Genomic DNA, 25,313 nt, shown 5'->3' with positions numbered 1-25,313 from the left:
CTATGTTAATGTATACTAGCGCATATGTGTTTGAAGCTGTTATAAAAAAAACACAGCAAATCAGCTGTGCAACCCTCAATACCACTGGTAAGCTAAACTGACTTCTCAGTAAGCTATTCGTTGATTCAGATTTGCAGGGAATTGCTGAAGAATCCAATTGTTGTGTGTTTTGTGCTGAATATTGGTCTCTAGCCAAACCAGCAAAAGGAACGTCATGACTCATGACTGACCCGAATTTATTATCACTCACAGCAAGGATGAGGAAAAAAAAAATCTCTGTTGTCTCTGGATGTCATATGTGTACGGTGTACCTGAGCCCTGAGATTGGCAGATGCAAGAAATGCAATATGCATGTCCTTTCAGTTAACAAACTTAACGGACAGTCATAGGACTGTAATCGTACACCATCTTTTCTTTGCCCTTGCAAAGGACATCAGTACATCACATATCCCGTTCGCGTGTTCTTAAACCCAGCTTGATCCGCTTCTTTTTTCATCCGGAACAGTGTTTTTCTCTCACAAATTCCTCCAGCATTTCTGCAAACCATCCAAATTCCTCCTAGCGAACAGGCCACAAATCATCTTTGTGTTTCAGAAGGCGTACATCGCCACTAGATATATGACCGTTACGCATTTGCAAATGCCATCCACCGTGCACGGTTGGACTCTGCTCTAGCGACCACCACTGGCATCGCAGCTCTCCTCGGCCGTCATCGTCCGTAGCGTCGTCAGGGGACACGGCGGCGCCGCGCATGTACTTCATCCCGTTCCCGACGCCGGGGCACGCGCTGCCGATGTCCGACCTCGCCCGCCTCTTCGCGTCCCGCGGCGCCGACGCCACGCTCGTCCTCACGTGCGCCAACGCCGCCAGGCTCGGTGGCCCCGTCGCCCGCGCGGCCGCCGCGGGCCTCCGCATCCGTATCATCGCTCTCACGCTGCCCGCAGAGGTCGCCGGGCTCACGGGTGGTCACAAGAGCGCCGACGACCTTCCCAACCGCGAGCTCGCCGGGCCTTTCGCGATCGCAGTGGACCTTCTCGCGCCGCTCTTCGCTGATCTCCTGCGCCGCCAGCCTGCCGACGCCGTCGTGTTTGACGGTGTCCTCCCGTGGGCTGCCACTGCCGCCCCGGAGCTCGGCATCCCGCGGTACGCGTTCACCGGCACGGGGTGCTTCACGCTCGCGGAGCAGCGTGCTCTGCTGCTCCACAGCCCACAGAATGGCGTGGCGTCGGACACCGAGCCGTTCCTCGTGCCGGGCCTCCCCGACGCGGTGCGGCTCACCAGGTCGAGGCTCGCCGAGGCGACGCTCCCGGGCGCGCACTCGCGTGAGTTCTTGAACCGCATGTTCGACGCCGAGCGCGCCACGTCCGGGTGGGTCGTCAACTCGTTCGCAGACCTCGAGCAGAGGTACATCGAACACTACGAGAAGGATACGGGGAAGCCGGTGTTCGCCGTCGGGCCGGTCTGCCTCATCAACGGCGACGGCGACGGCGACGACACCCTGGAGCGCGGCCGCGGCGGGGAGGCCGATACGGCCGCCGAGGCCGCGCGGGTGCTGAGGTGGCTGGACACGAAACCCGCACGGTCGGTGGTCTACGTCTGCTTCCCTGAAATGCAACGCCTTATTTATCAGCGGCCGTTGAGTCTATATTCGCATAGCGATTGGTTGCTTTATGTGACATGTACTGTTCTTTTTGCACGTTTTTCCAGATGCAGAACCACGAGGTGAGGGAGTAGTTGACCATCATGGGCTCCGCAGTACTAAACGAATGAAAACATGTATGCAGTCGTACAGCTAGCACGAATCTCTAGAAAAGCCTGACCGTTCACATAGGCTTGACGACCGCTGATACTCAAGGTTTTTTCCCTCTCCAGCCTCACCCGGGTCCCGCGGGAGCAGAACAAGATATCGTACTCCCCCCGTGGATGAGCACACCCAGCTAGCATATCTGAAAATGGTATCTCCGGAACCTCCTCCTGCGATCCTCTCTCGTAAATGTCATAGAGCATACAATACTTGTCAGGTCTCTCTTGCACTATGCTCCAGGTAACTCGAGGATGATCCCAGCTGGTGGGCTTGATATCATCTGGGCTCACCAAACAAGGTCCATGTACTCCCTTGTTCTCGAAAGAGCTCTGCGCCAACTCCGAGCGCTGAAGTTATCTCTCAGCACGACGGCGCCAACGTTTGCAAACATGAAGGATCCTTGCATCAGGTTCTCCATCTCCATAGCTAGAGATGTCAGCTCTGGGTACTGCCCCGGATCATCACTTCCAAACAGGGTTGTCCTGAAGAACTACCAGTAGGCTTCAATGTGCAAACATTTTAGCCTAAGAGCAGGTGTTGTCCCAAGCCTCTCAATCTTCTCTGACCGACTGGTGACGATCATTCTACTTCCCTCCGGCATGCTTCCCTTGGAAGAACAATGCAGGAGCCTGTTCCATGTCTCTTCGTCCACTCTAAGAGCTCGATGACGATCAGCAGCTTCTTCCCTACGGCATCCTCGTTCCGGTGCCTGATCACACAGTTGTCTCTGAAACTGGTCACTGTCTCGTCTTTAAGGTCATTCCGAGTATAGAACAGTATCAAAGAGAAGTGGTCGCGCACCCTTTCGTCGCAGCAAACATGCTCCACGAGAGTGCTCTTGCCGATGTGCGCTGGACCAACGATTGGGAGAACACCCAGTGTTGCCGCACTAGCTGGAGGCTGCTCCGTCTGCAGCAAGAACTCCATGACTCTCTCCTTCTCCATGTGGCGGCCAAACATGCACCTGTCTATATGAACAGATGGGCGCTGTAGGGCTGTCGGTGCAATGGTGGGTAGCTCGCCAGGAACACGACGAACTCCTTCATGTCACCGATCGTGGCTTCCAGGCTGCGAACCGCCTCCCGCAGCTCTCTCAGGCGAAGCGCCCTCGTCGTCCGGCCGCCTTCTGGATTCCCGGAGGGGACGCGAACGCGCTTCGCCGGGTTGAACCTGGACAGGGCGAATGCGTGGCGGCTCATCACCGCTGCCGCCACCGCCTCGTCGTCGCGGCCGTCGTCTGCTCCTCTGGGCGCGGCTTGGCACCTGATGGCGTCGAGGACATAGTAGCCCAGGAGAGTCTCGTCTCTCAGGGACTCCAGCTGCGGGAGCATGGCAGGGTTCGTGACGTGCCGCCGCTCGGCCCCCTCCACTATCGTGCCGCTCCTCAGCAGCAGGTGGTGTTAAAATCGAAGTGTGTGTACCTCTGTAACCGTAGGATTGGGTAAGCTCCTTTACGTTTCTCCTTGCGGCACAGCAACGTAGACGCCGGTGCCGCGGTGTAGTAGGAGTAGTCCAGCGCGGTGGAGAGAAGTCCAGTGGCGCCGGCGGTGACCCTGCAGACGACGGTAGTGGTGGTGGCGAGCACATCCCGTCGCTGGCAGCACGCTTTAGGATCGGATTAGGGTTTCTCTGTAGGTGGGTGTGGCGGCTCCGATCAACCTCGTAGTCCGAGCCCTCAACCCCACATTCCTTTTATGTGTGCCGTGCGACAGGGGCCCTCCAACCGAGTTAGGGTTGGGCTCCCCCGATCAGGGAACAGAGATAGGGCCCAATAGGCCGTTGGGCCTATTGGTGGAGATCAACTAACATTCTCCCCCTTGATCTCATTCCATCTTTCACTTTCATATCATTTGCTTTTGTTCATTCCATTACAGATTAGCTCATAGAGCATGTCTCATCGTCACGGTCCATTGCCGATAGACTTAACAGCTACAACTCACTACTCTGTTCTGAAATAGATACTTATCTTTGGGCCTTCTTTTGTCCAGGAATATTTTAGGCTTTCCCTTAAACCCAAGCTAGCTACATGTTCTCTGAACACCATGTCCTCTGAACATGTTGGGTGGTAAGCCTTTTGTAAGCGGATCCGCGAGCATCCTTTCTGTTCTTATATGCTCAAGACTTATGACTTGATCCCGGACTTAATCTTTCACAACATAATACTCTATGTCAATGTGTTTAGCAGCACCACTTGACTTATGTTGTGAGCATCCTGTACTGCCAGATTATAATCGCAGTATTACTTTAGTGATCTATAGATGGCGTCAACCACCTTCAAACCGGGTATGAACTTCGTTAGTTAGTTCACCTGCCCGTTGCCTCATAGCACGCTACAAACCGTCATACATTGTGGACGATGTAGTGACAGTTTGTTTTGAGCTTTTCCATGAAATAGCTCTCCTTTGCGAGATGATAGAAAATCCACGTCTGGATATGCATTCACTCTCGCATAATCAGAATCTGAATATCCCACCACGTGGAGTGAATCAGATCTTCTAAATGTCATCATGAGGCATTTCGTTCTTTGCAAAAAACGCAAGACTTTCTTTATCAATTTTAGTGTTCCATTCCAGAATTCTTCTGGAATCTGCCAAGTAAAACCCGGTAACAAATGCAAAGTCAGGGCGCGTACATACTTGAGCATGTTGCAAGCTTCCGACAGCTGAAGCATATGGAACCACTTTTACTTTGTCGATTGAGCTCATATTGGTTCCTGGGGCATTGAAAATCCCCATATCTATCGCCATTGACTATAGGAGCAGGTGAGGAACTACATTTGTGCATACTGAATTTCTTTAAGATCTTTTCCATGTATGCCTTTTGTGACAGTCCTTATACCCTTTTCTTTTATCTTGGTGAATCTCGATCCCTAGAACGAACGAGGCTTCGCCAAGATCTTTTATATTAAATTTCTTTGTCTCTAGTAGTAGACTGACATCACTACTAGCAAGTAAGATATCATCTATATACAGGACAAGGAAGATAAACTTCCCATTCTTAAACTTTGCATAGACACAATTGTCCTCTACATTCTCTTTTAAAACCCAAAATTCTTTATTGTCTGATCAAACTTCAAGTACTACTGTCTTGAAGCTTGTTTTAATCTATAAATGGATTTCTTTAGGCGGCATCCCATTCGTTCTTTTCCTTCCATGACAAAACCTTTCGGTTATGCCATGTAAACATTTTTCTCCAAGTCTCCGTTGAGAAATGCCGTCTTTACATCCATCTGATGTAATTTTCAATCGTAATGTACCACTAATGCCATTATGATTCTGAAGAAAACTTTACATGAGACTGGAGAAAAAGTCTCATTATAATCAATCCCTTCTCTTTGCATATAGCCTTTTGCCATAAGTCGCGCTTTATATTTCTCTATATTCCTTTGAGAGCCAAGTTTTGTTCTGTAGACCCATTTATAGCCTACTGTTTTGACTCCTTTAGGAATTATTTCCAAAACCCAAACTTTATTGACATTCATCGATTTCATTTCATCTTCCATGGCCTCAAGCCACTTTGATGAATGATCACTTCTCATGACTTCTTCAAATGAGGTGGGATCATCCTCCATTTGAAATTACTTAGTGTTATACACTTCATAATCAGCAGAAATAGCTGATTTTCTAACTCTTTGAGACCTTCTAGGGGCCTCCACTTTTGGCACATCTTCTGTTTGAGGCTGTTGTTGCTCCCCCTCATGTGTGGCAATAGGTTCTATAGAATCCTGAAGAATAGGTTCCTCATTTTCATTCATTGTTGCTACAGGTGAAATAACAACAGGTGCTGGCACCATAGTATCTAGCACTGTCGGTGCAGCTACAACAGGTAGTGAGAAAATTGGCTCATGAATCATTGGAGTGGGCGCTTACACCCGCTTCACTTCAAGGTCAATTTCTCGAGCTACCATGCTCCCCTTCATCAATTTGTCCTCTAGGAAGACAGCATGTCTCGTTTCCACAAACTTTGTATATCTCTCTGGACAGTAGAAACGAAAACCTTATGACTTTTCTGTGTAGCCAAATAAATGACAACTTACTATTTTAGGATATAACTTCCCAATGTTTGGGTTAAATACTTTAGCCTCAGCAGGGCTCCCCCCCACACACGCAAGTGGTTTAGTGAGGGTACATTTTCTGTCCACAACTCATACGGCGTTTTGGGCACCGACTTTTCTGGTACTTTATTGAGAATATGAATGGCCGTTTTCAACGCCTCCATTCACAGGCTCAATTGTAAGGTGGAGTAACTTATCATACTGCCCACCATATCCATTAAGGTACGATTGATTCTTTTAGCTACTCTATTCTGCTAAGGTTCGCCCGGTGTAGAATACTGGGCTACTATGCCATTCTTTTAGGGTATGCTGACCGTAGTACTCCTCCATGGTCAGACCTGACTGTCTTTAATATTTAATATCTTAAATTTATCCAATACATCTTTTCTTTCTTTGATTGGATAAATATAGTCATGATAGGAGTAATCATCTGTGAATGGATCATAACCATCCACACTCTTTACAGGAAACTGACCACAGATGTCTGTGTGAATAATCTATAAAATTCCTACGCTTCATTTAGCATCTTTCTTTACATACTTTTCTTTTATGCATTCTCTGCATTGTTCTTAATCTGAGAGCTCTAATGGAGGAAGAACATCATTCTTAACTTGTCTTTCTATTCTCCCCCTCGAAATATGGCCTGAACGATAGTGCCATAATTTCGACAACGCATCGTGAGCTCTCTTATGCCACCACTTCAGCTGAGTAGCATATGCCTTTGAAGAGCCAGTGAACTGACTCTTTATTCTATCGAGGTACTCAGTGACCGTGTCACACTCTGGGATTTAGCCGACAATTGCAAGTTCAATCATGTTCTTTATCACAGCCAAACTTTTCTTGTTGGTAGTGATTCATTTCCTATGCCCAAGGAGTCATAGGATATCTTTTGGGGTTCAAAATCCCTCTCTTTAGTTGCCCAAATGGCATCATTCACTTTTGTCTCCCTCACCGGTGCCACAAACCCAGTGGAACACGGTGAGGTGACTACCCAGTCCACCTCAAACAAGATGAAAAACCAGGTTAAAACTTTTCTTAACATAGAAATAACACCATTTGCATGCCTTGATTCCAACGTTGGTCAAAATCAAAACATACAACTATTCTTATACACTAATTCTACATCACCGTTGGGCAAAAATAGAATTAATGCATAAATCATTAACTTTCACAATTGTTCTTACACATTAATTCTACATCACCGTTGGGCAGAAGTAGAATCAATGCATAAATCATTAAAATTATCAACTTTTCTTATACACTAATTCTACATCACCGTTGGGCAGAAGCAGAATTAATGCATAAATCATTATCATTACGATACTGTTATTAACAACGTTGGTCAGAAAATAACAACATTGTAATTATATCAAAACTCTTTTTCTCCAATTAAATACCACATTGGTTCAAAATAACTGGAGAATCAACAGTTTCTTTAGCAGCGGAAAACCTTTTCTTTTTCTCCAAGTAAATAGCATGTTGGTTCAATATAACTGGAGAATATACTTTTCTTTAGCTGTGGGAAAACTCTCTTTTCCTTTAATTTTACCCACAGGGAAAATTTCTTTTTCTATTTTCTTTAATCCATTAATCAATTTCCAGGGAATAAACATTTTCTGGAAAATCTTTTCTTTTCTCCAGTTAAATATCATGTCGGTTCAAAATCACTGGAGGATGAACTTTTCTTTCGCAGCGGAAAACATATGCTCAGTTTCTTGAATTTTACCCACAGGTAAAATACCTTTTTCTATTTTTCTTTTGAGCCAATTTGTATTTTCAATTTTCCAGGAAAAAGAAAAAAAACCGAAACTGGGCCCTTGCTTTTCCTGTGTCGACCCAAAATGGCAAGGCGGCCCACGGCCCACGCCCGCGTGGGCGCTTCCCACGCTCTCCCCCGCGCCCAGGCCGCAACCTGGGCCTGGGCCGGGAATTTGGCCTGGCGCGCGCTGCCGCCTGGGCTGAAAGCCAGCCCGCTCGATCTGAGCCGTCCGATGGGGATCGACGGCTGCGTGTCGATTTCGCGCAGTTAAAAAACCCCGACGCCGCGCGCCCGGGAAAAACCCTAGCTTCATTCGCCCCTTGCCCTTCTCTCTCTTCGCTCGCCGCTCTCTCTTCTCTCTTCCTCAGCGCAGCCGCAGCCACCGAGAGGACATCGAGCGGGAGTGAGCAGCGAGCCACGACGCCGTCGCCGGCCCCCTCGTCGGCGCGCGTGCTCCCGACGGGTGAGCACGCCGCCGTCGAGTGGCCTGGCCGCGGTGCCCCCGTTTGCCGAGCCCGGCGAGCAGCAGCCCCGGTTCGGCCTTTCTTCTCCCGCGCCGGCCAAGGGCCGGTTCGGGTGGGTTTCTTCTCCCTTCCCTTTCTTATTCCCCAATTTCTTTTCGATTTGGTTCTTCTCTCATCCGAACTGATGTGGGGAATGGGGTTAGGGTTAGGGTTTCTTTGATTCCTTTCTCTTCTTTTCTTTGATTTCTTTTGTTTCTTCTCGGATTCAACCGGTTAGGGATGAGGATCCGTCTAGGGTTAGGTTTAGGGTTCGTATGCCGACCCTGTTCTTTTCCCCTTTCTTTTCTGTTTTTCCTTTCTTTTCTTTGACATCCGAATGGATCTAGGGTTAGGTTCTGTTCTCTTTTATTTCTTTTCTTTTTCCCTTGTTTACCCGAACAGATTATCCCCGTTCTAGGATTAGGGTTTCGGCTCTGTGAGCCTAGGGCCCTATTTCTTCTCTGATCCGTATGGATCTAGGGTTAGGGTTCCTTTTCTTTCTTCTCGGATTGAACCGATTAGTGATGGGATTCTTTCTAGGGTTAGGTCTTAGAGTTCAGCCAAAACTGAACCCATCCTTCTTCATTCCTTAGATCCGAACTTGATCTGTTCGGTCCTTTACTTTTGCCGTGCGCCGTCGAACGGTGCGGCTCCTTTCCCCCACGCGCGGTGGCGGTGATAACCGGTACACCATGAGCCGGTCTCTCTTTCTTTTACTTTTACCCGATTAGGGTTAGGGTTACACACTTAGTAACCTGGCTCCGATGCCATTGTTAAAATCGAAGTGTGTGTACCTCTGTAACCGTAGGATTGGGTAAGCTCCTTTACGTTTCTCCTTGCGGCACAGCAACGTAGACGTCGGTGCCGCGGTGTAGTAGGAGTAGTCCAGCGCGGTGGAGAGAAGTCCAGTGGCGCCGGCGGTGACCCTGCAGACGACGGCAGTGGTGGTGGCGAGCACATCCCGTCGCTGGCAGCACGCTTTAGGATCGGATTAGGGTTTCTCTGTAGGTGGGTGTGGCGGCTCCGGTCAACCTCGTAGTCCGAGCCCTCAACCCCACATTCCTTTTATGTGTGCCGTGCGACAGGGGCCCTCCAACCGAGTTAGGGTTGAGCTCCCCCGATCAGGGAGCAGAGATAGGACCCAATAGGCCGTTGGACCTATTGGTGGAGATCAACTAACAGGTGGCATAGCCGCCGCAGCAGGTTCTCCTGCGCAGCCGCCGTCGTCTGCTTCTCACGCTTCTTGGCGAGCAAGAAGGACACAGACCTGCTCACGATGTCGCTCAGCACCGCATTGGAGAGCATCTCCATTGCAGTTTTTGAACACCACGCCATCTGGAGGAGCTGGACTGTGTGCAAGAACTCCGCGAGAGGAAGGGAAGGGACGAGCTGAGCAACGTGTTGGATGGTGGACAAAAGCTGTTATTAAATATTGTTGCACACTTGCATGTGTAGCGGCTGGCGGCTGCTATGGCCTATGGGCTGTTCATCAGTGGAGTGGCAGAAAGCGTCAAGCCGCCTGGGTTGACTTTTCAACGATGACGCCATCAAACCAACCAAATTTGGTACTTATTATAATCACGTTAAGCTACGGCCTAGGGTACATCTGTAGCTACACAAGGGCTGCATCGTGTCGTGGAGCAAGTCGTCGAATTTGCCATGTCCAAGTCCAACCTCAGTAGGATCCCAATTCCCAAGAAGACGGGGTGGGCTAAGGAGTATTTTTTTCCTTCTATCTAGACCAAAGTTATTGTTAGATCTAACTCTTTTAGGCCCCGTTTAGTTCCATCCAAAAAACCAAAAAATTTTGCATAGTAACCGTCACATCGAATCTTGCGGCACATGCATGGAGTACTAAATGTAGACGGAAAAAAAACTAATTACACAGTTAGCCGAGAAATCGTGAGACGAATCTTTTAAGCCTAAATAGTCCATAATTGGACAATTTTTGTCAAATAAAAACGAAAGTGCTACAGTAGCCAAAAGCCAAAAATTTTCGGAACTAAACACGCCCTTAGTCTAGTCTCCGTGACAAACAAAATAATATTATCATGATGCCACGTGCATTCGGCCCATTCGTTTGTGCTTGTTTGGTTGAAAGTATTGTTGACTGATTTGGTGTGAGAAAAAAATATTATTCGTTGGCTGAAAAAATACGGCTTACAAGCTAAACAAGCACAAACGAACAAGGCGATTGGCTTGACCAATTTACCATGATAGCAAGTATACATACTGATGTGGCAGCTCCTATCGCGCTAATGAGAGGCGCAACAAAGCAGCTGCCCGCTCTTCCCTATGCTATTTTCCACCTTCTAAATAAATTAGTAGTTAAAATTTAAAATCCATAAAACTTGACATATGTGCTATATATATTGTAAATGTTTCATTTTAGTGATTTGCACAAAGAAAATCGCTTTATATTTTAGATTTTTTTTGCAAAATATGCTATATGTCACTCATACAACGAGGTGACTTAGCCTAAAAAATTTAGAAACGGTCAAACGGACTGTACTTTTCAAACCACTAAAAAATTAGAAATGTCAGGGGGGCGCCGATCAACAAGAACGGAATACATGACTTTTGTATAGGTGGGTTGAACTCAGGGATGGATTGGATGGGCAGGGTCCAAGCATGACCCGGACAGAAAATAACTATAATTAGTTTAATTAGTTGCTTTGAGATGCGTGCAGTTTTTAAAAGGAGGAGTACCGGAGCAGATCTCATCAATATATTCCATTTTGCTAACATACAAAATGATAACTTACATTTCTTTATAAAATTATTACATTCCAAAAGTGTCAAATGTTAAGAAATTAGTGCCCCGGTCTAAATCTAACTTACACTCATACCAACAAAACTGAATGTTTAATTTAGCAGCAGTGAAACTGACGCACACCACCCCATTAACAACTCAATGGTTACTTATCACAGGTCAGGTTTCCTGTCACAAGCAATGCAGAAGACAGAAAAGAAACCGTCAAAGATGTCCACCATTGTTGCTGCATGTGTGAAAGGAATATAATCTTTAGTTCTATAAGCAATAACAAATACTAAGCCAACTAGATAACACTTAACACATGTGTTACTTACTTTAGGAGATGAAGACATTTGGAATGTGACTTGTCTTCAACCAATCCGTGCCCGTATCTTCTCTGCACCTCTCTTTCAGCACAGGACTGCAGCCAGAGATGGTCAGTTCCTCCAGCGCAGTCAAGCACTGCAGACCTGTCGGCAGAGAGACCAGCTTCGGACAGCAGCTCATCTCCAGAGATTCAAGCGCTAGAAGCTCGCCTAGCCACTCTGGAAGAGCCTCCAGTGCAGCACAATTCAGAATCCTCAGGCTCCGCAAGGTTGTAAGGGACCGGATGGCCTCTGGCAGAACACCTAGCGTCTCACAGTACTCGATCACCAGATCCTCGAGCTTTGGTCTGTGCCGTAACAGTATCCAGCCACTAGAGGTAGCATGACAATTTCTGATCCAGAGTCTTCTCAGAAGCGACGCAGAAGCCGAAGACGATGGTCCGACGATTCTACCCACTGATAACATCTCGCTGCTGCTGGACACCGACAGATCTGCCACGGCATCTGGCAGGCGCGGGCTTGGCCTCAGCCGTGGGCATTCTGTCACAGTGACAATTTTAAGAGCAGGGAACATGGATAAGTCTAATTGATTATCCGTATGATCCATTGCTGATGATGTTGGCCAGGTCTCAAGGTTGGGCATGTCTTCAAAGTGCAGTTCCTTCAATGATCGATATAGATTACTACCATGTTTCGCCACAAATATTTCAGAGCCCATGCTATTAACACCAGTCATGTGAGCTGAAGAGACTGGAGATACGGAAAATTACCAAACGGTGGAAGGCAACTACAGTTATGGATATTGCTCAAACTGAGGGATACTATATTCGGAAGCCACAACTCCATGCTCTTCATCATCCAGCTGGGGAACTTACTGCCCATGAAACCATCTATCTCAAGGATTTCAAGGTTTTCAGGTGGCACGAGAACTTCAAGAAATGTTTCGATGCTTGTGGGATCACCACATGGACATGAACTCCATGAGACCATGACAAAGTCAAGCTGCTTAGCTTTCTCTTGTTCCTTATATTTGCTCTCTTAGCATCAGTCGTCAGATAGTTCTTGATTGACCAACACTCAATCCTCAGCTCACCAGTTAATAGATTGAGGTCTTCTAGCTCTGCAATACCGCTATGTTTGTCACCTACAATGAGTAAGGACAATGTTTCAAGTTTTTTCCACTGCCCAAATCCACTAGGCAGCACCTCCAAAGTTCGGCATTGGTCATTTCTCAGGTGCATTTGATTGCTATTTCTTATTATGCCACCAGGTAACTTAGTCAGCTGCTCACACCCAGCGAGGTTCAAACTCTCCAGCATCACAAGGTTAGACATGGAATCAGGAAATCTGAGTAGACTCCAGCATCGGAATAAGTTCAGGATCTTCAAATGGTGAAGATTTCCAATTGATTCAGGTAATCCCTCCAGACCAATATTCCAGGATAGATCCAAAGTCTGCAAAGTTTGGTAGAATACCAATTGATATGGGCAATGCCAAACTGCTTAATGATGTGACCAATTTGAGAACTTGGAGAGGCAGGGAAACGTTTTCAGAATCATACACTATACTATACGTAGTATACGATTTAGAACGGAGAGGATACTATACTCTATACTCTCCCTGTTCTAAATTACAAGTCACTTTAACTTTTTTGGTACATATAAATTATTTATCTGGATATACATTATATCGTTATATCTAGTTGCATAGTAAATTGGTTGTGCCAAAAAAAAAAATCAAAGTGATTTATAATTTAGAATGTAGGAAATACTATATTTGATTAGGTGGACATAAAGCAACGTTTATAGGCCACCGGGTAGGGATGCAGGGGCGTCCGGTCTAGGGATGATGATTACACCCGTGGGACCTGTAAGTGTCTTCAGGTCAGGACTCACGATAGTGTCTAGTCGTGTACGAGTGTCATATTTTATCCGTGAAGTACGAGTGTCATATTTTATCCGTGAAGTCGGGTACGAGTGTCATATTTTATCCGTGAAGTCGGGTAGGTTACGAGTGTCATATTTTATCCGTGAGTGACCCGCGGGGCTCGAAACATATGTTTTTTTTCATTCCAATTAGAGGTCTAGAAGTAAATTTTCCCATGGATTCATATAGATTATGTTGTCCACATAGTATGTACTACTAGAATAGATTTGAGTTGTTGTGAACTTCTGATTCATTGATAATGATAAATTGATAATTATGTGTTATTTTCTTTCAAATTTTATATTTTTTGTTATTATGTTATATATGTTATCTTCTTATTAGCACCTGTACGTGCGGCTGCGGATGTGACACTGCATCCACAGATTTTTTTTTATTAAAAAAACAGATGTTGTCACATACCATGAACTTTTAGTCGAAAAAAAATACCACGAACTTTTTGTTGAGGACAGATTTTTACTCGACCCGCACCGTCCGCGACCGTTACGATCCATAGTCCCGGCCGTTATGCACGGGCTGCCAAAATTTGTTGGAGGACTCGGAGCCGGAGAGATATACGGATACGCACCTGCCGGCGAGAGAGCCAGCCAGTTTGGCGGCCCCACTGGACAGTGAGACCACTAGGCGCCGTAGCAAACGGTTCCCCGTTGGTATAGATCCCACCGCCCCCGTCCGGCCGTGCCCCGCCTCTGCCTCCCTCCATCTGAAGTCGCCAACGACGACCCAGCCAAAAGTCCACAGCCTTTTCCAAGGAGAAAGGGATGGGCTGCTGCAGCAGCCGGAGCTCCGATTCGCCGGCCAGCCGCGTGACGCGGTGGCGCTCCACAGGGATCGTCGCGCTCCGGGACGTCAGATTGAAGGTTCGCGCCATCTCCCCCCCCCCACCCAAACTTTGCCCGTCGTCATAATTATGGTTTTTCTTTTTCCGATTCTCCCAGCGTTTCTTCGGCTTTGCCCAATTTTGTGCCCTTCCGGTGATTCTGAGTTACTAGAATATGTCATGGTGAAAGAATTATGAATAGGGCCTTTGTAAGCTGGCCTCGGCTGGGGAGATTTCTATGGCAAAGTATTAGTGTAATTACTAGTACAGTAGTAGTACTCCATCGTCGTTAACAAATGTTGAGTTACTTATTTGTTTTCTGCTTCTACAGTATTATTAGTACCTAATATAATCTCCAATTGTTAGGAGTAAACCTCGATCTTCTCCATCCATCGACACATTATGAGCAGAAGTCCTGCTGGCCGCTTATATATATAATAAAGGGATAGTGAACTGCTATTAGGGTTTGTGATTCTAGGCATGTTACTGCACGTAACGTTTTATTTGACAGATATGATTTAGTTCTGGTCCTGATTGTCGCGTCGTGACGCACAGCTGAATTGGTTCTTGATGTGTACAAACGCATGTTCAGTGAAAACCAAATAGGGATAGGAGCAAACGCATGTACAGTGAAAATCAAATAGGGATTGGAGTATATTTGGTATCTGGGTTACAAGGAACTATACAAGCATTTCCCCTTACAACTCAGAAAGTACCATCTGTTGCTAAACCTTTAAATATTGCAAAACATTTGTTATGCTTCACACTACCAGTCACTATTTCAGTGATGTATACTTCTTCAGTAGCATTTGAAGGGGACTTTCATGGTCAAGCATGTTATCACCACTCGGTAGCTTGTAAGATTTCAGCGATATTTTTTCTGCAGAGGATAGGTTGAGAATGTGTATCCTGAATTCCTGATATATAAGATTGATGCACAAACATGAAAAGTTCAAGGTCGACACTAGTATTTGTTCAGTTGCTTATCGTTCTGTATCTTTTTCTACTATATTTCTTCACATTTGAGAGATGCATATATTGCCAATTTATATGTGATGCCTCTACAAGCACAAGTAGACTTTCTCGAACATGCAGGATAGCTGCATATCTTTGTATTATAGCGAAAAGCACAAGTAGACTTTGTACACCTCTTTTACTGAATATCACGTTTTTCTCTTCCAGTGTTGTTTTATGTAAGTGTTCTCTTGCAGGAAGTGCCAAATGAAGTTCTACAAGTGGGCAATTCCTTGAGAACTCTCGACTTGACAAATAACAAGCTAGGTAATCAGATTTTATTCGTACCTGTTTGTTACATTCAGCTTTCAATGGACATATCACAAGTACAAAAGGAATTTTATGTTTTACTAATCTTCAATGTCAGTGTTTGTTTTTCTTTCATTTGTTGGTACTTAGCTATTGAAGTACTTGTCGACAGATATTTGTTGTTCTCTCTCTTTTATTATTTACATAAGTATCAGTTGTGGGGACATCTTTTCTATTTCACTTGCCAGTTTGGTAAAGTACATATACTTGGAGCAAAATTGCTACAGTTAAGTTCTTTTCATTCTTTTTCCTCATGGGGAATTCTTCCACGGCTTCTCCAGAGAAGTTTCTCCTCTTTTGTGGAACTGACAAAAATTATTCTTAGCACCTCGCATGGGCATAGTTTCTGAATATGAATCCAAATAACCTCACCTACTATAAACCACATGTGCTTTTTTTTATATATATATTTTATATTTATTATGCTTCTTGTGAGCAGTGTTAATTGTTTCTATTTTATGTTGCAGTTGAGATTCCCCAGGAAATTGGCAGACTTGTGAATATGCAAAGGCTTGTAAGAGTTTCCATCATTAGAAGTCATCATATTTATTATCCGATTAGAAATGCATGCTGAAAGAATGATTCTTCCTTCTAATGTATCCCTGTCTTTTGAATTATGGTTGTTTGGAGTGAACTATTTTGTCCTTTTCTGTTTCTGTAGGTTTTGGCTGGTAATTTGATTGAAAACATCCCAGCTAATATTGGATACCTGCGGAATCTTAAAATCCTCACACTTGACAGAAATATGATCTCTATCTTGCCTGAAGAATGTTAGTTCCTACAAACCTATCTTTCTCTAACACAAATACACATGGAAGTGAAATATGCAAAGTGTTATTATTATATGTTTAGCTACAACAACTAACCTTTGTGAAGGTGTTACAACCTTCATCTTAGCAATTAGAGATTTATAACAGTCATACTCTAATTAGTATGGCCTCCATTTCTAACCTTTCCTTTTTTTTCATCCAGTGGGTTCGCTGTCAAACCTTCAGCAACTTTCTGTTTCTCAAAATTCTTTACTGTGCCTGCCTAAGAGTGTAGGAGATTTGCGCAAAGTAAGTTTCTGATTTGGCTAAAAGATGCCGAAATCTTTTTCTTATTTTTGGAAGTCCTTGAGAGTCATGTCTGGTCACTAAAAAAAAATATGGATAGCTATATACGACAGAAACAAGAATTTATTCTTTTGTTTCGTCAAATATAAATATCTTGATTCTAAATTTCATTATCTGAAACTAGTTCATCTTGATAAATTCCATCATTTTTCCATTCATAGCAAAAGTTTTCTGAAGTTTTTATTTATAATGGTCAGTGCTCTATCTGATCACTGGGGTACTGTTATTTTACTTTGTGTAATGCAGATGTCACTACTCAATGTATCTGATAACAAACTGAAGGAACTTCCAGAATCAATTGGAGCTTGCAGTTCCCTGGAAGAATTTCAGGCCAATGGTATTCATCAGTTCCTGCAATTCTACCTTGATCTCATTTCTGTCCCCCACCCCCTCCTTTGCTTTCATGTGCATGCACTCAAGAACACTGTTATACAATTAATCCTATATGGTATTTTTACCTTCTTACCATTTGCCAATCTACAAAAAGTTGGGGTGTCACAATCGTATTCTCCTAGGATGCTCTTCTACTTTATGATTGGAGTAAAGGTGGACCTTGCTCTGTTTGGAACACAAACTCAGCATGCACCACAGCAGAACATGGGTGCTGCAGAACATTTCTCTTTCTCATCTCCTATGGTAGCACCTACAGTCCATTTGACTAGGGAAAGCCATGCACGCTTTTGTGCACCTGTGGTGAAATAAATTAAATAGGATTTAGGCATGTAGCCATTGATAACAGATACGAAATACAGCATGCTTTTCATTTCCTTTAGCATCTCCTACCTCTGGAACTAATCTTGAAGCAAAATATTCAGGAAATGCTATTGAAGATGTGCCATCGTCAATTTGCAACCTAGTTTGCCTTAAATTCTTGTCACTGAATGGCAACAAAATTCGTCAGGTATTATGCACTGGATATTTGTTGTTCAGTTACAACAAAATTGCAACAGCCTGTCACCCAACTTGAACTTGCATTTTCAGCTTCCGCAAAACTTACTGAAAGACTGCACGGCTCTTCAGAATTTGTCGCTGCACGACAACCCAATCACAATGGACCAGTTCCAACAAGTAAGTTACATGCAGCATCTAGAGTTTTCCTGCACCCTAGGCAATCTTGTCTTGGTTATAGTCCATTTTGTTTTTCGTATTTGTTGCAGATGGATGGATTTGAAGAGTTTGAGGCACGCAGAAGGAAGAAATTCGACAAGCAGATTGATTCAAGGGTCATGATGGGCTCCACGGCCCTGGATGAAGGGGTTGATTTCCACTGATTTTAGAACTCAAGTGACTTCCATTCTTTCTAATTGGTCAGGACCGTAGATCTGTACATATCAGTCTCACATCCCGCAAAAAAAAAAAAAAAAAAACCCGGACACGCATATCATTACACATATAAATGAACTGAATTCGTCATTTTTTCTTGTGACCAACGCTGTAAGTGGCCCTGTAGATCTTGTGTAGTACATATGGCAACGTATTGATTGCATTTGGCGCACTTCGCCATCTTTTTTGCTCTGCTACTGGTGAGGTCCATCTTGACAGCCACCGTTGCAAAGACATGACAACTGAGTCTGCAGTAGTACTTGGCTAGTCAACACAGATTCCACCCTGATGATGCAAGGGAGAAAAGGAATTCAACTGTGACTCGTGAACAGGACATTATTGGTGGTGCCTTCACTGCGCCATCGGGGTGCACTGTTCTTCGAATCCATTTTTCTCTCACCTTCCTTCCCCTGTCACTGACACAAACCGGAGGTAGAGAAGCTAGTATTTTCTGCACCTTAGCTCCAGCTCCTGTGTGCTACAGTGCTACAATATAAGAGCTGGAGCTGGTGGAGCTCTACCAAACTGCCCCAAAGTTTCAATGCATTGAAGCATAGAGGAGGGGGAGGGTGAGAAAAATCACATGAGTCAAACGTCCGTGTTTAGTTGACCGAATTTTGAAATTGTTAGTTGACCGAATTTTGAAATTGGGGCTACTGTAGCACTTTCGTTTTTATTTGACAATTAGTGTTCAGTCATGGATCAATTAGGCTCAAAACGTTTGTCTCGCAATTTCCAATCAAACTGTGCAATTAGTTTTTTTTTTTCGTCTACATTTAATACTTCATGCACGTATCGCAAGATTCGATGTAATGGCTACTATAACACTTTTTGAGAATTTAGGTTTGGAACTAAACGCGGCCACTGTTCATCCAATTTGTACTGTCCATGAAAGCCGCGCCTACAGGGCTAGTTGAAGCAACGGGCACCTACAGGGCTAGTTGAAGCAACGGTTGGGCCGAGCTGCTCCGACAAGACAGGTTGAGAATACGAATAAATGTGAGGGTTGTCATGCTCTACACAACTGAACGGCAGCTTGATTAGATAGCATCTGAAAAAAAAAACTCCTGAGAATACTATTCCAACTGGATTGATCTGTAATTAAGTTTGAGAAATGACAATTCTTGCTTCAGAAATGATTTGTGTGAGCTCTGTAATTACTCTGTACTTCTGCGAGGCAAGCAGCGCCATGTGACCGCTCTGAGCCTGATCACTCGATATAGCAGTCACGCGGCCTCGCCCGTCTCTTATCCCAGCAGCACCTCTTTCTGTGCAAGCTCCAGGATACACTCCATACAGCCCGCCATCGGCCCATCGCTCTCCGTCCAGTACTCCAGTGCCCCCATCTTCTTCTACCTTCTCTCTCTGCCTTCCCTCTCCCCTCTGCTTTCTTGTCGATCCAACAACGGACGGCAACCAAAGACTAGAGAGCGGCCGGACACTAGAGTTCGCGGTGACGCAATGCCGGCTGGAGTTGGACGGCCACCGCGAGGCTCCAGCAGAGAGCGGACGGCAGCAGCCAACAGGTTTGGCTCCCATCCACTGCTCTTCTGTCCATACATGATACTAGCTAGCGTGTTCGTGCGTTGTTACAGAATAACTAATATTCTATACTTAAAAACATACGGATCGCACGATAAGATAATAATAATATAAAAATTAAATATCAACGTTAAAGTGACATTTAATCAAAAAAGAAAAGTTTATGAATTTAACATAGTCACGGAGTGCGCGGCGTCGCAGGCTCACAAATGCTACTTTATAGACCTTTCCGTGATGCGGATAAGATAATATTTTATATTGACAGGAAGAAATCTCTGATATCAATTTCTTTCGTGCTCACAAACTAATGACCCTAGTGCAACAATGGAAAATACAAAGGAGCTATCCTCCTGAATGCGCGGAACCAACGCCACTACGATCGTACCATCCCACGACCACTGGTATGATGTTGTTTAGCACTATTTTTATTATTATCGCTAACCTGCTTCGTTGGTTTTATTCAAGTAATTTATGTTTGTAATTATACAGGTGCTAATTCGGTTGATCATACATTGACACATGAGAAAAGTGGGAAAAGTCGATAAAACTCATGGTTTTGAGAACATACACGTGTAATGGTTATGAATGGTTACAAAACGAAATATTATGAACAAAACACTCAAAGTGTCATTTTTATAACAATAATATAACACATGTTCAATTTTCATTATGCCATCACACAAGTGTATATACAATATCTTCGTGTAGAGTCAGATAAACCATTTAAATAATATCTAGGAACAACAACAAATATGACATTTGTACAATATAAATTGAATGAAAAAAATACATTATATGCATTAGTAATATTCTGTTACCTCGCCTATGGCGTTAGAACCTCCTTAAATACAATATTCTTCGTGAAAGTTCCATCTGCTATTGGAGTCTTTTTATCCTTGTCTTTTTTATTTGATGTATTCTTATTTTTTTTCCTCGACATTCTTTTTAGCATTTTTCTTCTATATCTTTTTGGCCTCCTCTTCTTGTGCCTCCGCATCAGGCGGGAGGGCAAGGATCTTAATATTTGGTTCTTGACGTGGCTCTAGACATTGCAATGTACAACTGACCGTGAGAGAACATCGGTGCAGGTAGGTACACACCCACGTTCGGGATAGTTTGGCCTTATGACTTGTTGACCGTCATGACAAAGCTCAGCCTGATAGGAAACTGCTTCCTCTTAAACTAGAACAGGAACATCTCATCATCAGATGGGCATAGCGGAATTCGAGGAAGAAATACCCGCTTCCCAGCATGCTGCCCCACCATGATTTCAGCGTCGATTGTATTTCTTCAGAACCCCCGCACCACCAGCCTTATACTGTTGCATAGCCCATTGGCAGGGTCAATATTCCTAAGCAATATGACATGACACCTGAGCTTGAGCTTCAAAATGTATGGAGGCAGCCCGTTGGGGGTTAAACTATTAAGGAACTCCGATGGATAGTAGTTATGTGGATCATTTACCGCGGAGTTAAAATTGTGATACACCGTCTCGCCGCCCTAGAACATATCAATCATTTTCATATTGATCATGTCCACCCAATCGTTACGTGTAGCTAAAATCGCTCCGGTGGTGATATAGTCTTTGTACGCCATATTTACATTTAGATATGGAAAGATGATGTCGATCAATATATGAAGATCTTTCTCGGTATCGCCAGAGTACGGGACATATATCTCTTCTGGAATACGTACATTGCCATCTCCGTTAACCTCTTCCGTTCCACCACCAATGCGCAATAGATAATCTACAAACCACGAGTCACTCTGAGCCCTCATGTTGCGGATGAGCTTTAGATGGCGCATGGATTCCCAAAGATACGACCTTCGTAGAGAAGCACCGACTATTTGAGCTCTGGACCCTTTCCGCACAAGAGGAAGAACCTGTCTGAAATCCCCACCAAGGACAACAGTCTTTTCACCAAATGGTAGGTTGGACCGGCCCATTATATCCCATAGGCTGTTGTCTAGTTAGAAGTTGTAGCCAGAGATTTAAAAGAGAAATTAGAGTTCTTCAACAATTTCAAAATTAAATTTTAAACAACATTTTGAAACAGTAAATGATTTCCAATCAAAATGTTGTAAACAACAAAGTTCCATAACTTTTCGAGATCTACAACTTTTATTTTGGTTATTTCTCCATCCGAGGTCGTTTAAAAAGTTTGAATTTTATAGCTTAATTTTTACTATTCGGCGTCTATTTATAGGGGCGGCTCAATCAAATCCGACCTTATAAATCGAGCCATTTGTAAGGACGGCAACTCATTTGGGCACCATTTGTATAGAGCCACCTCTAAAAAAAAGAGGGAGCATTGCTACAAATCCTTTTTGTAGCAGTGGAATATACACGTTATAAAAATATGGAAACATGGAACTAACTGAATGAACACAAAAATAGGAATCAGAAAGTAAAAAAAGGAAAAAGGTGGCAACCTCAGCAGGAAACAAACAGATGGAGCACCAACTGACACAGGCACCAGAAAATATGACCTGGTGAGTTCAGGGCAATGCAGAAGATAGGGAAACTCTATGGAGCTGAACCAGGATAAATCAGAGGAAACAGATGGAATAAAGGAGAGAAATTACAGAAATCAAACTACAGTGTCTCTTGTTCTTTCTTTCATGCACAGTTTAAAAACAAGAATGAAGTATACACCGTACAGTAGGCACCAATATTGTTCAGTACAGACCTCTACAGTTTAATAATGAAGTATACACCCTACATTGTCTCTTGTTCTTTCTTTCAGCAGGTACCCCGTACATTATTATTGCCTTTAAGTTTTAGCTTCCTAATTAATAACACAGAGGGCCAGGTTTTTTAGCCTACGAAAGTTCTCTATGAATACTAAGATAGGTTGTCTCAAGAGATGAGAAAACAATGTTTAGAACTACAGTGTCTAGAGAGACGAGAAAGCAGAGATGAGCCTCACTTAAGAAAACAGAGACTGAAGGAAAATTGGGAAAAAAATCTAAAATCCTGAAAAAGTATCATGAGTGCACAAATTGCAGTGCTCTATCTAATCTTCTAACCATGGTAACAACAGCACAACCACCAGCAAGGAACCCTGAAGCATCTAGTAGCATCGGCAAGGCTAGAGAAGGAAGCTGTAAAAATGGTATTCAAGTTTTGCTCAGTCGCTCCATTGGGTAAAGAGACATATACAATTGGAGCATAGAAAATTTCTTAATAGCAGTCTACACAATAATTGCTCATTTGATCATCTAATGGGATAGCTCTGCAACTTACCTAGCACAATATATAAAAAAACATCACAGATTTACACTTTTTGTGGCTCATAAATAGCACATAAGTATGGTTCAATGAGGCTGACAAAACTGAAAGAATGGTAAATTGAGAATCGGTACCTTTATCTAAAATCTGCAAAAAGATCTACAAATGATACAGTGCGCTGCCTGAAGAAGCAAAGACACCCATATGAAACCTTATCAATGCTCTATATCCTAATCCAAAGAACAAACTAAATATACAGAGAAAAAATAAAAAGGAGCTGCTACTAATCAAACTGAATACTGGATAAACTGTGAATGAGCATGTTCAAATTGATAAGTTCCATAGGCTTCTGTTCTTCTGTTTTCATAAAGTAAACAAATGCATGATTTGAAGCCTATCATCATTTTTATAATTGGAGAAAGGTCTATTGCAGTAGGAGACAGGAGAGAACTGACTTATGAAACATCACAAATTAATGGAAGGACCATTACCTCCAGTCGCACAGGGTAGGATCACAAAAATCATTCTAGCATTAATCATCACACATGCACTCCTACAATAGATGAAGACTAATTTGGTTAAATTAAATTTGCTAGCATCAAATGAAAAGTAATCACAAGAAGCATATCATTTTTTATCACAACCTAATGGTACCTAAGGTAATATACTCAGCCAAATTGACTCTAGAGAAAGTTCTACAAAATATATCAACACTCTTGCAGACCTAAATGTAACAACATGCTGTTAAAAAAGTGTTGTATGAAAAATAGTTAAAACAATTATGTGTACAAATAGCTTGCCTGTGCATGTTTACAAATATTAATTTATGGATGGACACTATCCTATCTCTTAATGTCAATTGATATGGATCATTACTTCTAATCCTTGAGTAAGAAAAGAGTGAATATGCTATGAAATCCCTTGATTGTAATGAAGGAGTAAATACGGTACCTTTCAGATAATATTCATGGAGCTAAAGTAAGTAGAAAAGAATTTTTTAATCACCTACGCACCGAAATGACAACAGATAAGATACAGTTAAATTGTTGAGAGCATAAAAGGGCTTCAATATTATGAGGAGGATGTAAACTCTATCCCTTTCCTGCAATCAAACTTAGACATGAAAAAACAATTACCTGCATTACTTCATGAGTGAAGTGTAGAAACAAAAGAAAGCATGTTGCCTTCTCCGCATAACAAATTTCAGTTAACTAACATCAATCCTAAGCTTTTTCAACTTGCTGAACCCAAAAGCACAATTTCTAGAAAAGTAAGCTAAGACAGTGACTTGTGTTGTAACTAAAAACCGGTAACCTCAATTCAATACAACTATCAATGGATTACCTTTTAGTCCCAGATTTTTGAGCGTAGGTCAATTTGTACAGAGGAACGCTTCATTTAAGTTTATACCTTGCACAACAAAAGAAAATTAAGAAGTGCATTTACCAAGAGAAAAGAAGAAAAAATATTAGGAAGCAATGAAACCAAAATAGTACAGCATGAACATGAGCACAAGAAAAAAAATCCTGATCCAATGATAAAATAAAAAAGGCAAAGATGAGACCTCAGGTCCATCCATTGAAAGGTCCTAATGGCTATCAAGAACCCAATGCCTTTCTTCGGCTTTGTAATTGATCTACAAAAGAAGATCAATTCTTCTTAGATACCTAAACTTGTTTGGGTCCTTGAAGGTTAGTTACTAAGCTCTTTGGTACCCAAATGGCTTTCTTCTTTGAGCCTATCCATAGTTTACCAATGAACTTAGCCTTCACACCATTTGTACCCTTAGTATGCACATAGAAAGATTTAATCTTAATTGAGGATACATTAACATTTTTGCTCTTGTTCTTGCACTCATGCTCTTTATGACCAACTTGCTTGCAACTAGTGCAAAACTGACCATTGTTCTTTACAAAACTAGTCTTGTGAGGAGCAAAGGCCATCTTACCTTTCTTAGGGGTATAGCTTAATTCCTCTTTATAGAGATAAGCTCTTTGGCTACCCAAGCACATAAGCAAGCGGTCCTCACCACCATAGGCCTTAGCCAAGGTGTGAGTGAGCTTATTGACCTCCTTCTTGAGGTTCTCATTCTCAACCATTAGTGAGGCATCAAAAGTGAGATCATCACTGCTAGATGAGGTGGAAGTAGAAGTACTACAAGAAGGGTTAGTGGGAGCAACAATGATAGACATAGATAATGATTTATCAATTGTATCACAAGTTAAACCTACATCATAAGTCTCAACATGCTTCTTTTTATCTTGCTCATTAAGCAAAGAGGAATGAGCCTTTTCAAGCTTTTTGTGAGCCTTGCCAAGCTTCTCATGGTCTTTCTCTAGCCTCTCATGAGTTGCTTTGAGCTCATCAAGGGCTTGCTTAAGGGCTTTTACCTCCTTATTCAAGCTCATGCATTTTCTTCTCTTAATGTCAAAGCGTTCTTTGGCATCTTCTAGCATGTCAAATAATTCATCTTTAGTAGGTTCATCATCATCACTATCACTATCATTTTCATTATCATGTTCGTCATCACTTCCATCATCATAATTTTGTACCTTAGTGGCCTTAGCCATGAAGCATGATGGAGTGTCGAAGAGAGAAGGCTTCTCATTGATTACAATGCTTGCAAGTACCTTCTTCTTGCTGGTCTTGTCATCATCACTATCATCATCATCATCACTTGAGAAAGCATCACTATCCCAAGTGACCACATATGAACCACCCTTCTTTTTTTTGAAGGTCATTTTGTCCTTCTTCTCTTTCTTTTCCTTCTTGTTCTTCTTGTTGTTATTACCATTATCGCTATTGTATGGACA

General features: G+C 43.3%; 2 protein-coding genes and 2 pseudogenes across 2 annotated transcripts; 2 read left to right on the top strand and 2 right to left on the bottom strand.

Moving 5' to 3' along the window:
- Window positions 1–8: 8 nt before the first annotated feature.
- On the top strand, window positions 9–1,726 carry LOC136467880 (UDP-glucose flavonoid 3-O-glucosyltransferase 7-like). The gene is made up of 3 exons (XM_066466687.1): window positions 9–87; window positions 130–184; window positions 697–1,726. The coding sequence occupies exons 1-3, from the start codon at window positions 9–11 to the stop codon at window positions 1,724–1,726; spliced, it is 1,164 nt and encodes a 387-aa protein (XP_066322784.1).
- A 364-nt stretch (window positions 1,727–2,090) lies between these two features.
- On the bottom strand, window positions 2,091–9,431 carry LOC136467872 (putative disease resistance RPP13-like protein 1; annotated as a pseudogene).
- Window positions 9,432–11,211: 1,780 nt separating this feature from the next.
- On the bottom strand, window positions 11,212–13,504 carry LOC136467865 (disease resistance protein RGA2-like; annotated as a pseudogene).
- A 265-nt stretch (window positions 13,505–13,769) lies between these two features.
- Window positions 13,770–17,913, top strand: LOC136504260 (plant intracellular Ras-group-related LRR protein 7). Its single transcript, XM_066499122.1, has 9 exons — window positions 13,770–14,005; window positions 15,177–15,246; window positions 15,756–15,802; window positions 15,950–16,058; window positions 16,261–16,346; window positions 16,650–16,740; window positions 17,219–17,304; window positions 17,385–17,471; window positions 17,561–17,913. The coding sequence occupies exons 1-9, from the start codon at window positions 13,907–13,909 to the stop codon at window positions 17,672–17,674; spliced, it is 789 nt and encodes a 262-aa protein (XP_066355219.1). The 5' UTR covers window positions 13,770–13,906; the 3' UTR covers window positions 17,675–17,913.
- The last annotated feature ends 7,400 nt before the right edge of the window (window positions 17,914–25,313 follow it).

Source organism: Miscanthus floridulus, chromosome 1 (assembly GCF_019320115.1).
Source record: "Miscanthus floridulus cultivar M001 chromosome 1, ASM1932011v1, whole genome shotgun sequence".
NCBI classification, from domain to species: Eukaryota; Viridiplantae; Streptophyta; class Magnoliopsida; order Poales; family Poaceae; genus Miscanthus; species Miscanthus floridulus.
Note: the sequence above shows the minus strand (reverse complement) of the source record. Positions and strands in the feature narration are given on the sequence as shown.

Excerpts from the sequence above, each read along its gene's own strand:
- LOC136467880 (XM_066466687.1), top strand. The coding sequence starts at position 9 with ATGTATACTAGCGCATATGTGTTTGAAGCTGTTATAAAAAAAACACAG. Across the intron at positions 88-129 it reads TGCAACCCTCAATACCACTG|ATTTGCAGGGAATTGCTGAA; the intron begins GTAAGCTAAACT and ends TCGTTGATTCAG. Across the intron at positions 185-696 it reads GTGTTTTGTGCTGAATATTG|CTCTCCTCGGCCGTCATCGT; the intron begins GTCTCTAGCCAA and ends CTGGCATCGCAG.
- LOC136504260 (XM_066499122.1), top strand. The coding sequence starts at position 13,907 with ATGGGCTGCTGCAGCAGCCGGAGCTCCGATTCGCCGGCCAGCCGCGTG. Across the intron at positions 14,006-15,176 it reads TCCGGGACGTCAGATTGAAG|GAAGTGCCAAATGAAGTTCT; the intron begins GTTCGCGCCATC and ends GTTCTCTTGCAG. Across the intron at positions 16,347-16,649 it reads GTGTAGGAGATTTGCGCAAA|ATGTCACTACTCAATGTATC; the intron begins GTAAGTTTCTGA and ends TGTGTAATGCAG.